Genomic DNA, 18,265 nt, shown 5'->3' with positions numbered 1-18,265 from the left:
AGTAAGTTTTTGGAATCTGACTGGAATAATTTAAAATATTCACAAAGTTCACAAAAAAAAAAAATCTGTTTTTTCGGATTTTACGGGTTTTACTGCAATTTATTTTAATTCTACAAAACAACACAAAGAAAAAAAACTACAACATATATTTTAGTCTCATTTTTCTCAGAACGTGTTTTTTCCTTCTGCTGTTTCATTTGTGAATAATTCTTTTAATCATTATAATTATAATGGTGCTTTTTCAAGGCAGAAATATCCTTCATCTAAAGAGAACTTCCACCAGTTTGGGACAATGTCGTCCATTCCCACGGGATGAACTTCGGGGTCAAAGCTGCTCCACGGTTCCTGGAAGAGCTAAAGATGCATGGCACATCGTTTCTATCTGGTCTGCATCATGTGAGGCCTCGTTTCTGAGGAAGTAAACACCACAAACACACAACTGTTTATCTATCAATCCACCTTTTCTGTCGTGTTTTTCACTGTCTGGGAACCATTCATCTCCTCAGCTGGGTTGTTTCAGTTAATCCTCCAGGAGCTGCAGATGAATAGTTTTGTTTGCGGTATCACAGAGGTTTTGTAGCAGCGTCTGGGAACCATCACAGATCCGAGAGAAAGATCTCTGATGGCAAACAAGTCTGATCAAACTCAAAACAAACGTTGATGTCTGAAATTAAATTTCCTGCCATTTCAGATCAGTAAATCTGCCTGGGACAGCTTGAGATGCTTTTCAGTTTGGAAAAAATGTTTTCACCATTTTGTGTGAAGAAAAAACACTTAATCAAGGAATTTCAAGAGGATTGCTTTGTGATCTAAGTCTGAAGTACAGACAGACTCATTTAAACTTATTCCTATTCTAAATCAGACTTAGTAACTTTGTTTCTGGACACCTGGTGGACAGAAATCTCGTCATATTCCGTAGAACCGTTCATGTTCTGAAGAACCGTTCATGGTGCATCTTCTGAAGAACTGTTCATGGTGCATCTTCTGAAGAACCGTTCATGGTACATATTCTGAAGAACTGTTCGTGTCTAGAAGACTTGATATATATATATATGTATATATATATATATATATATATATATATATATATATATATATATATATATATATTTGTGTTAAAAAAAAAAGACGGCTTCAAAACAGGCGGATTCAAACATATCGTCTAGACAGTCCAGCACTTCACCGAGAGAAAAGTCCCACTGATTTACTTTTAATTCCTTTCTTATGTTTCTTGCTTCAGTTTTGCAGGTAAATATTTATTATTTTTGCCCTTATACCTGCTCAGACACTGCTGCTTTCCTTATAGTTTCCACTCTAACGGCTGAAATTCACCAGAAAAGTAAAACCTTTTCAATTTTGCAATTTGGACCTCATGTTGCGAAACGTGCCATGTTGTTGTTACTCAGAGATGAGGACACACTTGACAGGAAGTTGTGAAGCAACGCTGAGCCTGTTGCTACTCGCACTTCACAGCTCACATGGATGAAGAGATAGTTTGGCATAGATCCGCCAGGGCTTTACCTCTCCAGCCACTTCCACTGGAGGAACCTGTTGTAGTACATGCTGTCGAGGTAGTCTGCGAAGGGCGCCACGCTCAGGTAGTCGTGGATCAATCTGGAAAACACAAACAAACCACCATTTGAGGTCATTTTTACAGTCCACGCTGAATCCCCACCCTGTTCCTCTTTACTTCATGTTTGGATTTAATAATCATCTGAGAAATGAGCTTAAGTCAGAAACTGCAGATATTTCAGGGTTTTCAGTTTCATGGGTAATTACAGAGGAATGACGCCACATTTCAGCTTCCCAACGTACGTAAACGAGGACGTCCGCTTCATACGTTGTCATACTGACCACTTGTTCACCCACTAGGGGGCAATGCTGAGTTTAGTTCACTTGTGTGTTGTTTTCAACCGTCCAAAAACACCAGAAGAAGAAGAAAACCACAAAGGTTTCTGCTGTTCTCACCCGTAGATATCATATATACATAGGCTCCGCATCGTATCACGCTGCCTACGCAAGCTGACGTCTCATCGCGCCGCCATCTTGGATGGGTCTCCATGCGCCTCCAATGCTTTTATTTGTAAGGTGTAGGTCCAATCACAACAATAACTTCACCAAATTTTACCTGATTTTTCTCACAGTTTGGTTTGTTACAAAGGACATACAAAGGAGATATTGTTATGACACAGATCTCTGTAAAACATTAAAAACAATGTGCTTTTATGCTAAAATATTTTTATGTGCTATTTAACTAAGACATAAGGTACCTACAATATAAATGAATTCGATACTAACATGTTTGATTGTTTATTGATGCATTTGGATTTATCTATCTATTTTTATCTGGTCAACCTTGTGAAATGATAATAATAATTCCACACAATCTGCTTTCAATATTTCGCCGTTTCACGTTGATTCTGCAGCAAGACTCGAAAGCAAAGACCCATCCAATATGGGGGCGCGACTCTGGTTCACTTTCCAGTGCTCAATGAGGCGTCTATGTATATATGTCTATGCTCTCACCTTCATCTGCTTCTTCTTCAGGTGCTTTTAATTTGATGGTTTCTGCACCTTTTTCCTGTTCCTCTTCTTCTCTGGTTTCTTCCTGACACCGGTTATCAGTCAGCTGGTGCGTTTAAGGTGTTGTGTTTTATAGCTCAACACCTTAGACACACAACCAGCTAGAGGAACAAACCACAGAAGAAGATGAACTGAAGGAAGACGAGGATGCATGTTTTGGGGCTTAAACACAACCCTGTCACTACGCCTCACTGATCTTTACAAAATTTGAGACACATGTTCTACATGTTGGGTTGCAAAAACATCGTCTTGGAGCATTGCGCCAAAAGCAACAGGAAGTCGGCCATTTTGGTTTATTTATGTGATTTTAGACGTCATTGTCACAATCGATGGGATTCGCTTTGGGTTTTCCTGACTTTTGCTTTCGTCTAATTCCTGACTTGCTTCCTGTTTTATCATTTTATCAGCACACCTGGTTTAAATAGCCTCACCTGTGTAATATGCGCCGCATTTTTACTCATTCGCTGCCAAATCATCGCTTCCCCGCCGCTGTAGTACATCTGTGCCATTTTAGTTTGCCAGTTCCTGCATGTCTGCCTCTTCGGTCCTGCGTTCTGTTCATAGACCGTATGTGAAAGATGGACGCAGCCTCTGGCGGTTTAAAGTGAAGTCTATGTGGAAGTGCATTAAACTGCAGTTCTCCCTTCATCCACTAGGGGCTCCAAAACAGAGCAAATCCCCATAGATTCCCATGTTAAAAAGACCCACTTCACAGCAGAAATAAACATGTTTACAGCAGGAATAAACATGTTTACAGCAGGAATAAACATGTTTACAGCCTGGTACAAAAATACATTTTAGGTTTAATAGGTCAGGTTTACCTTCATGACAACTGTGGGGGGAGTGAATTTTTTTCTAACTCACCCGTTTAAAAGTAATTTAATCGTGAAGTTCGGCATATTTAGGGGCGTGTCCTTTTGATTGACAGGTACCCGATCTCCCGCATCAAGTCAGAAGAACGTAGAACAACCGTGGTTTTTAGCCGGTCAACAACGTGACTTAGCTTTAGCCCGCTTACCTCTGTTAGCTCCTGTTATCTCCGGGTTAGTTCGGTTAGCTCTTAGCGACAGAAAGCTCGGAGTTCGCTTAATGTCAATCATCCACTATGATGCTCACAGCCCCCCTCTCAGCTCCACCTCTTTGCCCATTTATGTATTTTCTGGGTGAGACGACACGCATGCCCCTGCTAAGATGGTGATGGTAGGAACCGCCCACCGAGCTTCAATTCAGCTCTTCAGAAACCTACAGGTGACGTCACGGAGGCTCCGCCCATCTTTTATATACAGTCTATGGTTCTGCTCCGAATCCTCCATACATCCTGACAGTTTTAACAAAGTCCTCTAAACTTCATCGGTACGATCTGATAACGTGATGGAAAGTTACTGAATCATGAAGAAACTGGTAAAACTCCCACATAAAACAAGCTGCCTGCACCAAATTCCAGCTGATCCTGAACACATCTTCAGGTAAATACTTCATTTACAGTCAAACGTTTGTCCCTAGAAAATATAAATAAGTCAAAGTTAGATGTTCAGTTTGGAGGTGCAGCTGAGACCATAAAGATCTGCTGGTATAAGTTTAATAAATGAATGTTTTCTGACTGGTAGCTGTTAAGTCCTGCGCCGACACAACGTTTCCAGACAGTGTTGGTCCGACCGCAAAGACCACCGAGCTGATCAACCTCCTGCAGCTGAATCCAAACCCCAGAAAACTGTTTACTTGTTTACAAGTTGTCTGCAATGTGATTAAAATCATCCAAACACGTGATTCCAAGAACTTAAATCAAATCAAACTAAATATTGTGAATAGGATTCATGTGAGTCGACCCTGTCCTGCAGGAGGGCACTGACCCTTCGTCCGGATTGTCATGAGGCTGGTTTCTGAACAGAAAACAGTAGAAAAGACAAACGGCAGAGGTTTGCTGGATTACACAACCAGCCTGAGCAGAGCCGTTGGAGGATGTTGCTGAATGTGATGATAGAACGATGGTCTTCCTCAGAGACGTGAGGAAGAAATGCATCCCAGTGTCGTTTAAAGTCATGTTTTTACTTTTTGTTCATAATAATCAGTTTTACCACCAACGATTGGACCATTTTCTCATATCTTCATTTGTCTGTTGAGCTGGAAATTCTCACCAAATGTGGGTTAAAATGAACATAAATGGGTGTAAATAAAAGGATGTGGAGGATGAGGAGTTAGCATCTTTAAAGTGAGTGAGAAGAGTTGAATCTTCATCCTCTGCTGTGAAACAGTCAGGCGGCGGGACTTTGGCTTCATGGACCAGCAACTTAACCACTTTTATTTATTATGACAATTTATTTTTAACTAAAAAAGACTTTTAAAAAGAACAAATATTGGGTACAACTTAACCATTCACACACTAGCATGACTTGGATCAAGCCATTGTGTAAAAGCAGGACGGCAGACGGTGAGAAGTCTGTATGGACCCGGTTTCCAGAGCGACAGGAAGGCATGCAGTGCTGCAGCTAAACGCTAACATGCAGAAAAGCGTGAAAAAATTAGCAAAAATCCAACAAATAAGCAGCTTCTGGCTGCATTAGAAGGTTAAAGCTTTGGTGTTTGATTTGTTTGTGGTTCAAACTTTTTTGTATTAAGTCAAATATAACATGTTTAAGATGAGCTAAACGTTATTTGTCCGTTGGTGCCGGTGCAGACACATGGACACATACATGTAGCGTGTATTAAATGCACACGGTTATGTGTATATGTGCTTCAGGTTGCCAACAATAAAGCCAAAGCAAACCATGACACAAAACCAGAAATCTGGAGTGAAACAAAAGCTCAGTTTCCACCAACGGGTCCGTTTCCATAGCAACCATACCAGGTAGACGGCCAATCAGCTGGATAGTGATCGAATGGCGTCATAGCAACACGTCTTGTTGAATTGAAATGAAACAGAACCGACACAGCGGAGGAGAAGGGTGGACGCCCATCTTCTCTGGCTTCAAACAACAAAAAACTTGTCGTAAACCAAGGGATTGACGTTTGTTGAGCTTCGCCATTTTGGGGTCGGATATTCTGCTAGCCTTCCAAGTGGAAATGAAAAACGGATGCACAGGGACACGTACCGGACTGGACCGGACCAACCCGGACATGCTGGTGGAAATGGAGAGTAAACTCAGAGCCGTTGTGCAGCTGGAAGAGCCGCATCGTCATCCAGTTATGACGCCGAAATGAGACGAGTAACTTTGTTGCCATGGAGATTTTTCTCATTTCCAGCAGCTTTGCCTGGAAAGCTTGAAAACTTCAGTACATTAAGGGTTAAAATACTTTAGTTTAATAGTTTTTATAGTTTAATATAAAAGGTGGTTGTGATAGATTGATCCTGAATCTTTTCCTGCTGTCGTTCGAATCGTTCAGAAGATTTTAAATATTAATCTCTTTCTTTGTAACTTCAGGTGTGTTTTAAATGAATGACGGCTGACTGAACCAAACACAGATGACTGGTTGCTGTCTGTCTTTGCAGGGACGCGTCGTCTCTATCTGGTTAAACGAAGACGTTTCTGACCAGAAATTGCACCAAGCAGGTGATTTATTACCATCTGATCACTAACCGGCTACGATCGGCTTCTGCATTGTTGATAAACATAATTAATAAATGATTAACCTGAATAACATCATCTCCAAGATGCTTTTACCTTTTATTGATAAATATAAGGATAAAGCCACTGACTTGCATTGAAAGCCACAGTTTTAAGCTCTTAAACAAGCTTTATCTCGTTCTTTGTGTTTATTTGGATGTAAGAAATAAAGGTTTGGAAAACAAAGTTTTTAGTTATTTTACCTTTACATTTAAAAAATCCTTTGATTAGAGCTTATCTTTGAGTTCTGGAGAAAAATCTGTTAGTTTTATTAATGAACGTCATATATTTTAACTTCATATATTGGATGCTAATATAAAAAAAATAAGATGTTATCATGTGATATGTTTATTTTTTTCCACCAAAATCTCGTAAATGCAGCCCTTAAGGTGTCGGTTTCCCCCGACTCTGAATGGAAACAGTAAAAGCTGCATAACAGAACGACCTGGAGCTGAATGGAAACTTTGGCTGAACATTAAAATACAGAAAGTCTCATTGTTCCCGTCAGCAGAGCTGAGTGACCGCGTAGAAACTGCCGTAAATTATTAGTTTTGTCTTATGTCTGCAGAGTGTTGATAAATAAAGAAATAAAGTTATGATTTAGCCTCAGAGAAGACGGTTTCATGGAACAAAGAGTTTTGTCTTACAGTCGACATCTTGTTTTTAAAAATGTGGGAACAATAAATCACAGGGTTTTTCCCCTGGATGAAGGTCTGACTTCTGGGCTTTTCTGGGCCGAATGAAACAAAACCTGAAAAACCCGACTCGATTTCCATCAAGCGGCGACCTCCGGCGGGTAAAAGTGAAGCCATAACCTGCAGTTCCCCCCTCGTCCTCTAGCGGCTCCAAAAGGAAGCAAATCCCCATTGACTCCCATGTTAAAACCACCAACTTTACTCACCCATTTAGAGCACAGGTGTCAAACTCCAGTTCTCGAGGGCCGGTATCCTGCAGGTTTTTGTTGTCTCCATGCTCCAACACACCTGACTGAATGGGCTGACAAGAAGCTGCCGGATCCATTTGATGTGAATCAGGTGTGTTGCTGCAGGGAAACAGCAAAAACCTGAAAGATACTGGCCCTCGAGGACTGGAGTTTAGCACCTCTGCTTTGGATGTTATGTTAATCGTGAAATTTTGCATAGTTGGGGGCGTGTCCTTTTGATTGACTGGTACCTGATATCCAGCGACAAGAAGGCAGAGTGTCGAACAACCGCAGTTTCTAGCCGACTAACAGCATGACTTAGGTTTAGCCTGCTTACGTCCGTTGGCTGGTTAGTTCTGAGTTAGCGTAGTTAGCTGTTAGCTACAGGCAGCTCAGAATTTGTCGGGTGTCAATCATCCACCCCCACGCTCACTGTCCCCCTTTTATCTCCACCTCTTTTCCTGTTTTTGTTTGTAACCAGAGTGACGACCATAGGCTGTATATAAAAGATGGGCGGAGCCTCCGGTACGTCACACGTAGGTTTCTGAAGAGCTGAATTGAAACTCTGTGGGCGGTTCCTACCATCACCATCTTGGCAGAGGCATGCGTGTTGTTTCACTCGGAAAACCATGGTGGATGATTGACATCGAGCAAACTCTGAGCTTTTTGTAGCTAACAGCTAACCAAGCTAACCCGGAGATAACAGGAGCTAACCAGCTAACGGAGGTAAGCAGGCTAAAGTTAAGTCACGTTGTTAACCGGATAAAAACTGTGGTTGTTCTACGTGCTTCTTACTTGAAGCCAGAGATTGGCTACCTGTCAATCAAATATACCAAACTTCAAAATTAAATGACTTTTAAACGGGCGAGTTAGAGAAAAATTCACTCCCCCACAGTTGCCATGAAGGTAAACCTGACCTATTAAACCTAAAATGGCATCGGCAGGCTAAGACTGGCAAACGCCGACTCCGCTGAGCACCAGCCGTTTAGGGCGGACAGAGAGCAGGCCCCAGGCCCCCACCCTTCATGTCCCTGTTCCTGTACGTAAAGGAGCAGAAAACCACTTCAATAATCAGTTTCAGGAGCATCGTTTATTTCCCCAGCGGGAACAGCCCTTTACCCCGTCTCCATGGCAACTGCAGCACTTTTAATGAGTCCCTGAGTTTTTAGATGTAATCAATGTCTGGAGTTGTGCTTCTAAAGAAAACTTGTTTTGTGTAAAATACAGTGTGTCTGTGTGAAAACAGTGTTTCCTGTTATAAGATCCTTCATCCTTCCACTGTCCAGCCGTCCGGACTGGAGCTGCTAATTTCACCACAACCCTGCTTGACTTTGCATAAACAAATCATTTCCAAATCACAGGACGTCTGGTGACGTCCGTTGTAGGGTCTGACTCCCATAGACACTCTGATGTAGACTGTTCATCAGAACCGAAGCAAATCCAGTTGAAAAAGATGCTTTATGAGGGAGATCTTACTTGGTACAGTCCTTGAAGAGGTCTTTGCAGGAGTCCTGCTGCAGCCTGTTGGCACACTGAGCCATCATGGCCTCCTCCACCTCCGACACGTGGTCGTCCGACTGAAACAAAGAAAAACAACCGCGATGTTGGCTGAAGTCTGGATGAACTGGGTCTGAGACACGTTATCATCCACACTCTGCAAACGACTGCATGTTCAGACTCGTATGTGACTGAATCAGAAGCTTCAACCAGACCGAAGAGATTTCATGATAACTTCACATCAAAATCATGCAAAGACCAGTCATTTTAGAGCACATCTAGTTTATCATATCATTTCTTCCTGACGTGAGATTCTTTTCTCTCTCAATAGCTGCATTTTCATCACCCCTAAAATCACGCAAAACCTAAATATCGCAAAAAAAAAAACAAGGGAACTTCGAAAAACCTCTCAAATACTGCTAAAAAGTTTTTACGCAATCATGAGGAGGGTTTTTTAGACGTGTCGATATATAAGTACATCACAAAAGTGGAATGGAAACACTTTTTTGCATTTACACGTCCCTTGGTGCGACGTAAGGGGTCACATAACCACTTCATTTCAGGTAAAGATGGCGCGTTGTGTATGGACGGAGGATCTGTTTTACAGGTAATTAAAGAGAAAATAAAACCTCCATCGTTGACAGCAAACAACAGCGAAATGCGTAATTTTACAAGAAATTAGAGAAAGCTGCGGAGAACCATTCGTAAACTAGCATAAATTGCAATTTACGTAAAATTTCACGATAATCACGACGATACGCTAAACACTGTTCTGTGAAAACACCTACAAATCGCAACTATAGCTCGTAGAAATTCAGAAAAATTGCTTTTATTCATGGAAACGCGGCTAGCGCCATCTCCGGGAGTTTTCGCTCTTTCAGCCTCATTTATCAACAGTTCTTAACAGAGACGTCTGATACTATCAGCCGTTATTCGCTATTAAACTATAATATTGGATATTGTCAGTACTGGTTTTTACATTTTTTTAAGGACACAAATTTTTCACAGCATGAAAATATTGTACATCAAAATTTCAGCTACGACTCCTCTTACTCAAAGTGTAAATATTAAATATGTCAAGTACAGTTTGAAATATTATTTATGGCATAATTTGCAATCAGCGCACAACAAAAATTACTTAGATTTTCTTGTTTTCTGTGGACAACTTTGCATATATCAGTATTGGAAATTAAGAGTTGGACAAAATTGGTATATCAGAAATCGGTTTTAAAAAAAAAAAAAAAAAGCCTATATCAAACAATGAAATTTTGTTTAAAAAAATATTCCTGTTCTCTGCTTACTTAAATCTTAAGTTGAGCTCTTTCAGGAAAGTTTTTTTTTATCCTGGATTCTTTTCTTTTTGGTATAAATATATTATATATATATATATATATAAATATATAATTTTTTTTTTTTTTTTTTTTTTTTTTTTTTTTTAATTTGGTTCATTAAAGAAATTAATTCCGATGAAAATTTGGAAAATCTTCTGGACTTTCACAAAAGAAGAACACTTTTTTATCAAGCAGTTTTTAAATCTTTAAAGTCAGCTTGAAACCCATAAAATGTGGAGAATTCTTCTTCAGGTGTGAAAAATCAACAAAAAAATGTTTTTCTTGTATATTTACATTTAAGTAACAAGTGATGTTTAAAATTGGGGTAGTGCAATATGTGTCCAACCAGGGGGGCAGAAAACAAGTATCTGACGTAGTTTTGAGCAAAGTTTGGAATAAAATGGTGCAAAATGTTTCAGAAACTGTAAGAATCAAAAACACATGCACCATTAAGGGATGATTTTTTAAATTTAATTTATGTTTTTTATTTAACAAATGATGTGAGTTTTAAGCTAGTTCTTTTGGGGTTTTTTTTTCTCCAGACTTTTAAACTAATTAATCTATTTGATTTATTTAATTAATTAATTATGATTGAGATGACCATATTTTCATTGAAGAACATCCAACCAGATGCACAGCAGAAGGAAACGACAGTGCATCAAGCTTCTAGATAAACATATTGTACTTGATATAAAAGTGAGCCAAAATAGCATTGAATATAAAAAAAAAAAAGATTCAAACAGAAACATCAGGCTAAGGTGAGTCTTTCCAAGCTGAAGACAATGAATCATCAGCCCTGATTACTGATTCTCTCCACCTGCGCTGCTCTTTATTTAAGCAGCAGTCTTTCCTCTCCTCACATCCAGAACTTCCATCCAGCTGTGATCAGTGCTGTTTAACCTGTTTCCCCAAACTAGCAGGCCCTTCATGATCCAACAAAGGCATAAGTGGCATATGAGCAGTTTTTTTTTTTTTTTTAAGAGCTGGAATAAAGCTTTTCGCCATAAAACAGACGTAAGACATGTGTGATGGTGACTGCTAGCTTCCACAGTTTTTTTTCTCGCTGTCATGAGCCAGACATCTTTGCAGAGTCTCTGCTTTCGTACGACGCGCTAGGCTGTGTGTGCGGAGAAATGATCAGAAACCGAAGCGGACAGCAATGTTCTCACGTTTCTCCTACTTGACCATGTAGTTGTTTGGTTTGAATGCAAATGCTGGTGGTTTTTTAGTTGAGCTTCTCACCATCATGTTGCTATGCTACATGTTAGCGTTGCTGGTGTCTGCAACCGTCTTCTGTACGATCTTCTGCTGAGGCTCTAGTCAGTCAGAAGTTCGTATTTATGATCTCAACATTGTGAATTACTGGAAAACTGATAAATTTTAAGCAGTTTTTTGCATCCATTGTTTGAAATAGACTTCTGTTAAAGGAGCTAAAGCTACTGAGATAGCTCAGCCCAGGAGCAGGTCTGACGCGCTGCTTTGACATGTGCTTTCTATCTATAATTGATTTTCCACTCTGATTATTTTGTTTTAGATTCAGTCATCTTTACTCCTTGGTTCTGAGGGAAAAACCCTTTGCCCTTCTGGGCCAAACATCTGATTAACAAGTGACGTATTCCTCTTATCCACTCCTCCTGCCCAGGTAGCAATACAGCGCACAATAATCGTGGAAAAATTGGCTCTTATAAAGTCGATTATTATATTAAATAATTGCCTTGCATATAAATAAATATTTGAGCTTCTTTTTTAGTTATCTTTGCTTTTTTTTTTTTTTTTTTTTTACTGTCAACTTTCAGATGCAGGACATGTTTTGTCTTAAATGAAATAAATTACATGTACAGTTGTGCTCATATGTCTTCATCCCCTTTCATTAAAGAAAAGGCTGAATTTACAACAAACACTTAAATAAATGGAGACTTAAAAAAGGAACAATAACTAAAAAATTTGCAAAAATATAATCTAGTAATATAAGACACTGTTTTTTTCATTTAATTGAGTTGAAGAAAGAGGGAAAAAAAACCCAAACAAATTGCTCCTGGATAAATTAGACACTTTTCTGTTGAACAGTGGGACAAAATACCTGTCAACAGGTGCAGAAGTCTGACTGAGAGGAACAGAAAACACCTGACTGGAGCGGAAACACTAAAGGATTGTTCAAGAAAATATTAGAGTGATGTAATATGTAATTATCTTGTTTGCTTTTTTTAAAAAAATATTTCTATTGAACCAGAATTAGAAAATAATGTAATAAATTTCAGCTTATTTTACAGGCAGCTGTTTTCTTCCCTGATTCAATGAAAAGGTATGAATAAATATGAGTACAATTGTAAATAGATCATAATGATGGATTAAAACACAGACTCAGCTATACATTACTAATCACTGTGGCTCCGCCCACTGCGTGATGTCAGAGAGAGGCATGACGGCAGCAGCTACCTTTGGGTTGAAGTATCTATCGATGAGTTCCTGACCACACTCCTTCCTCTTCTCGTCTGGAGTCACTTCGTACTCCGCCTGCACAGAAACACAAAACTCAAGATGATCAGAGGGTTTCTGACCGCCATCCAAAAACATGTTTAAATCATCTGCACACGAAGGAGACATCTTTAAAACCATTTCAGTTTGGCAGAATTTCTTTTCCATCAACGCCTGCATCAGGTTGTTTCATAGAAAAAAGTGGAAACAATCTTCTGAAAATAGATTCTAAAGTTTCTCATACAAGCACATGCTGAAGTAAACAGGAAGTCCTGGCTGTGGTAAAATAAAAACCACAGAGGAAGAACAGCAACAAGAAAAAGTACCGAAAGTGAACATGTTGTGGACGTGGCGGCAAAGATCAGGAGCAAGAAGTGGTTTAGTTACCAGGGAATGTGTCTGCTCTAAGAGGACAGAAGGCAGAAAGCCTAATTCATCCTTCAGGTGTATCAAGAGATCCGATCAGATAAATCAGCTGCTTCTAGGAGCTTCTTTCACAACAAATAGTTTGTTTTTAATACATCTAAAGAAGCAGAAGATCAGTTGTGGTTCTGGTTGAAGTCAGAGCTTTTCACAGTTCACCGTATCATCCTGTTAGACAAGAAAACTTCCCGTTATGAATGTGTTTGTGTCCTACTTAAAGGTTCAGGGCTACTTTGTCCTGCCTGGTATTTACGGATCTACTCAAAGACAGCGTGGAGTTCCCCAAGGCTCCATGTTGGGGCCTCCTTCTGTTCAGCATCTACCTGCTCCCACTGCCACGGATCATGACAACAAGCCAAATATCTGATCATAAATATTAGGGATGGGGAATCGAAGCCGAAAGATCGAAAAGGAGGATTTTTTGCTTCACAATTTTAAAATCGATATTTTTGTTTAAAAAAAAAAAAATAAATAAATAAATCTTTTTTTCAAATAAATATAATCCATTAAAGTAAAGCCCTGATAGGTCATTTTTGTGACGTGGTACTTTACTAATTAAGCTGAATTGTAATTGAAAATACAACAACACAGAAGTTTTCCCAATTTTTTTTTCCTTGATTTTCATTTTTCACCCTGCATTCCCGGCGGTAGGACCCAGTAACATGTTGTGCAACTGATCACTGTGGGTGGACACCACTGATCAAGTACAGTGTGAATCTTTAATAGTTTAATATCTGATCCTTGTCGAGGCAGATAACGAGAATGATTCTGTTGTTTTTGCAGACTTTTAGCCTGAAATTCCAGCTGACATCATCTGTGATGGAGGATATAACAGAAAATTAATCATTGTCTCGTAATCGATACATTAGAGAAACTCTTTATGGAAGAGCTCACACTGATAATCAGTTAATTGGTGCGTTGACCCGTAGCAACTCAACTTTATTTATAAAGCCCTTTAATACAACCAGAGTTGAAACAAAGTGCTGTACACAGTTGGCCAAAATAAAAACAGAATAAAACAGTTCAAATGCGAATAAACACAATAAAACAGGTCACACAAGGAATATGGAATTAAAACAAACTGAATAAATAGTAAGTAAAACCAATATAAAAAATAAACTGCTACAGATCATCATATTTCTTGTGAGGCCAGTTTTTCAGCACGCAGCAAAACTATTTCTGCATCACTTTTCATAGAAATAAAAGCAGCACCGGTGTGTCACTCGACACCTCGCAGCGAGAAAATGCTGAAGACTCAATAATACAAGTTAAAAGTCAAATATTTTCTTTTAAAAGTGTCGAAACTTTCCAGATGAACAGGTCACGTGACTGCAGTTCTAGTTTTAGGGATAAAAGTTGTCTGAACACCAGCGCAAATTGGATAAACTCGTAGGATTCAGACCATTAAGAGGCTCAAAACCAGTAAAAGTGCGTTGAACTCGATCCTGCAGCGCACAGGTCGGCTCTGCAGAGACGCTAAAGCAGGTGTGATGTGGTCTTCATCAGCATGTCGTGTGTTTGTTTAATTCACCTAATTTAGGAGTTGATAAGGACAAATTGAGGTTTGTAGAGTGTGTGTGTGTGTGTGTGTGTGTGTGTGTGTGTGTGTGTGTGTGTGTGTGTGAACTGGATGATGAGCCACAGTTTTTAATCAGCTCATTCATTACCTATTTAGCATTCAGCGGGGCTAAAATCTGATCATATCATCGATGACTGCACTAAAAGTCAATAAGCAGTCTCATTGAATTAGTGGTGAGCTGAACTACCTCTGTGTGTGTGTGTGTGTGTGTGTGTGTTCTGGTTTTTGTTACGGTATGGGGACATCAATCTGTTTACACAGTCACGTAATGGGGACCAATGTCCTTGTGGGGACCAAAAAGCTGGTCCCCAGAAGGAACTCCACTTTAAATGACTCTAAAAGGTAAAATGAAGGTGCTGGCAAAGTTTCAGGCATTGGCCCATAAGTAATGTTTATCTGTCTTTTTGTGTTAAGGTGTGTGTACTGAGAGCGCCCCCTCAAAGGTCATATGTGGTATAGCACCTGATTGTAAATTCACACACTTTTCCAAATATGGTTAGGCACCGCCTTCTTCCTGGTCCCCACAGATATGGATTGTGACCATAGCATGAAATGATCAGTTTTAAAAGATTATTTCAATTTAAAAGACAATTTCGAACTCAAACTATGAGTGGACATTTATCTATAAAGATGGACTTCTGTAATTCAGTACTTAAACATTTGAATTTTCACTTAGATAATTGTCTGTTCACTGAACTTTCATGAAAATTTAACAAAAGGCAAAAATGGGGTTCATAGTGTAAATTTATTAGAGATTTAATTCATTAACAGGTTTTGAAACTCGTGCAGACTGCATAAAAACATAACAGGGGTGAGCATTTGTGCAATTTTTTTATAAGGTCATATTCCACACTGCAGTTTTAGGACAGACAACACATATACACATGCTCTATCTATCTATCTATCTATCTATCTATCTATCTATCTATCTATCTATCTATCTATCTATCTATCTATCTATCTATCTATCTATCTATCTATCTATCTATAATTTATGGGGGGGGGGGAGGGGGGGGTTTATGGGGAGAGAGAGATGCTTTATTCATTCCCAGGAAGGAGATAAGGGGTGGGGATTCAGGTTGTTCCAACAGTTCCCTTTTTCACAAAAATTTGTTACAATGATAAATAGATAAAATTAAAGATTAATATTAAACAGTTTAATGGCTGCTGGAATAAAGGACTTGCTGAACCATTCAGTCCTGCATCAAAATGAGACCAGTCTCTCTGTCCTTCCAGAAGAATAGCTATCGTTGCTCCACCACAGTTCTGATAGGGTCCAGACTTCTACTAAGGACAGAACTAGCTTTTCTGACCAGTTTGTCCAGTCCTTTGCAGTCCTTGTTTGTAATGCTGCTCCTCCAGCAGACACCAGCGTAAACCATCACACTTTTGATGACTGTGTTATAGAACATCTGCAGCAGGTCACTGCAGACATCAGAGGACCTGAGCCATCAGAAGAAGATAAGGTGACTCTGTCCCTTCCTGCATGTTGTGTCTGTATTGGCTAACTATTCCAACCTCTGGTCCTGAAACACCCCCAGGTACCTGTAGGTCTTCACAGTCTATTTTCTCTCCATCAATACACACTGGCTTTCTGTGTGATGCAGATCTCCTGCAATCAACCACAACCTTCTTGGTCTTGGAGATGTTCAGGAGAAGACAGTTCTTTTTAACACTAAAAGGCCCAGAGCTACGAGAATTTTTGTCAGCCTGCAGTCCCCCCACAAATCACTAATCCCGTTTTTCATGTAAAGGCCCCATTTAGCGCTGTCATGAGGAACCATTCCACCCCCTCCAGTGCAAAGTTTTAGCTCATGCCTCTGTCTTGAGAGTTTTACCTGAGAGCACTGAAAAAACTCATGTGTTGAAACATGATGAATGAAACATTTCTAATGAAACATTTGTGTCGCCAGATCTGCGGGATTGGAGTGATTTTACATGGCAGCTGAGTCATCAGCACATCAGCTGATATAACGGACAGTTCTTGATCTGTACAAAGAAAATAAAAAATATCTATTTATATAGGCTATATATAAATATATATGCAGCTGTATTGCGGAGGATAAAACTATTTAGAAGCGCAGCGCAGTTTCTGCTCCACGCAGCACCAGCAGCACTGCTTTGCTAGTAAAAAAAAAAAAAAAAAAAGTGGGAAAGAAACGACAAAAGTGTGAAACGTTTTTGGAGTTGTTGCATGCTTTTATCTGAACTCCACAGCACTGCCGCATGCCATTGGACCAAACAGTTGCACGCAGCAGCAATGTAAATTCTGAATTGAGTGTAGCTGCGTGATATGTGTCAACATTGGCTGCGTCGTCAGGTCTCTACACCAGAATATGATGTCAATGAAAAAATCAGATCCGCTGCAGCACTGGGAAGTTCAGACACCAGCATGAAACGTGTCTGTCCAGCTGTTGCTCCTTTCATACCCCTCAGATTCACACGTCCGCTGAACTGATGCGCTCTTTTATATTAAAAATATAACAATGAACACCAGATGCACATGCTGGCTAAACTGATGAACGGATGGATAGATGGATGGCAAGATAGATGGATGGATGGATAAATGGATGATAGCTGGATGGCGGAATAGATGAAAGATAGATCGATAAATGGATAGGTGGATGGATAGATGGATGGACAGATGGATGGATAGATGGATGGACAGATGGATGGATAGATTGATGGACAGATGGATGGATAGATTGATGGACAGATGGATGGAGAGATAGATGGACAGATGGATGGATATTTTGATGGACAGATGGATGGATAGATGGATGGACAGATGGATGGACATATGGATGGAAAGATAGATGGACAGATGGATGATAGATGGATGGAAAGATAGGTAGATGGATGGAAAGATGGATCGATTGATGGATGAAAATTTAGATGGATGGATGGATAGATGGATGACTGAATATATAGAAATATAGATAGATAAATGGATAGATGGATAAATGGATGGACAGATGGATAGATAAATGGATGGATAGATGGATGACTGAATATATAGAAATATAGATAGATAAATGGATAGATGGATAAATGGATGGACAGATGGATAGATAAATGGATGGATGGATGGATGGATGGATGGATGGATGGATAGATGGATGATAGATGGATGGCTGAATAGATGTAAAGATAGACAAATGGATAGATGGATGGATAGATTGATAGATGGATGGATAGATGGATGAATGAATGGGGTGATGGATAGATGATAAATGGATGGAAAGATAGATGGGTGGATAGATGGATGAGTAGATGGATGGATAGATGGATGGATAGATGGAAAGATGGATAGATGGATGGAAAGATGTATGGCTGAATAGATGGAAAGATAGATAAATGATAGATGGATGGACAGATGGATAGACTGATGGATGGAAAGATAGATAGATGAATGGATAGATAGATAGATGGATGGAAAGATAAATGGACAGACAGATGGATAGATGGATGGACAGATGGATGGATAGATGGATCAATTGATGGATGAAAATTTAGATGGATGGATGGATAGATGGATGATAGATGGATGACTGAATAGATGGAAATATAGATAGATAAATGGATAGATGGATAAATAGATGGACAGATGGATAGATAAATGGATGGAAAGGTGAATGGATGGATGAATAGATGGATGATAGATGGATGGCTGAATGGATGGAAAGATAGATAAATGGATGGATAGATGGATAGATGGATGAATGAATGGGGTGATGGATAGATGATAAATGGATGGAAAGATAGATGGATGGATAGATGGATGAGTAGATGGATGGATAGATGGATGGAAAGATAGATGGACAGATGGATGGATAGATGGATGGAAAGATGG

At 39.5% G+C, this 18,265-nt stretch overlaps 1 protein-coding gene across 1 annotated transcript in view; it reads right to left on the bottom strand.

Moving 5' to 3' along the window:
- Positions 1 to 18,265, bottom strand: part of grk6 (G protein-coupled receptor kinase 6) — a gene marked incomplete at its 5' end in the record, with an annotated part of 94,684 nt that overhangs the window by 18,307 nt on the left and 58,112 nt on the right. Inside the window, 3 exons of the mRNA XM_079247110.1 lie at positions 1,522 to 1,614; positions 8,584 to 8,684; positions 12,372 to 12,449. Of these exons, the coding sequence (XP_079103236.1) occupies positions 1,522 to 1,614; positions 8,584 to 8,684; positions 12,372 to 12,449 (272 nt within the window). The remainder of the gene's footprint in view (positions 1 to 1,521; positions 1,615 to 8,583; positions 8,685 to 12,371; positions 12,450 to 18,265) is intronic.

Source organism: Telmatherina bonti (assembly GCF_933228915.1).
Source record: "Telmatherina bonti genome assembly, chromosome: 10".
NCBI classification, from domain to species: domain Eukaryota; kingdom Metazoa; phylum Chordata; class Actinopteri; order Atheriniformes; family Telmatherinidae; genus Telmatherina; species Telmatherina bonti.
This window is presented reverse-complemented; position numbering and strand designations above follow the sequence as displayed.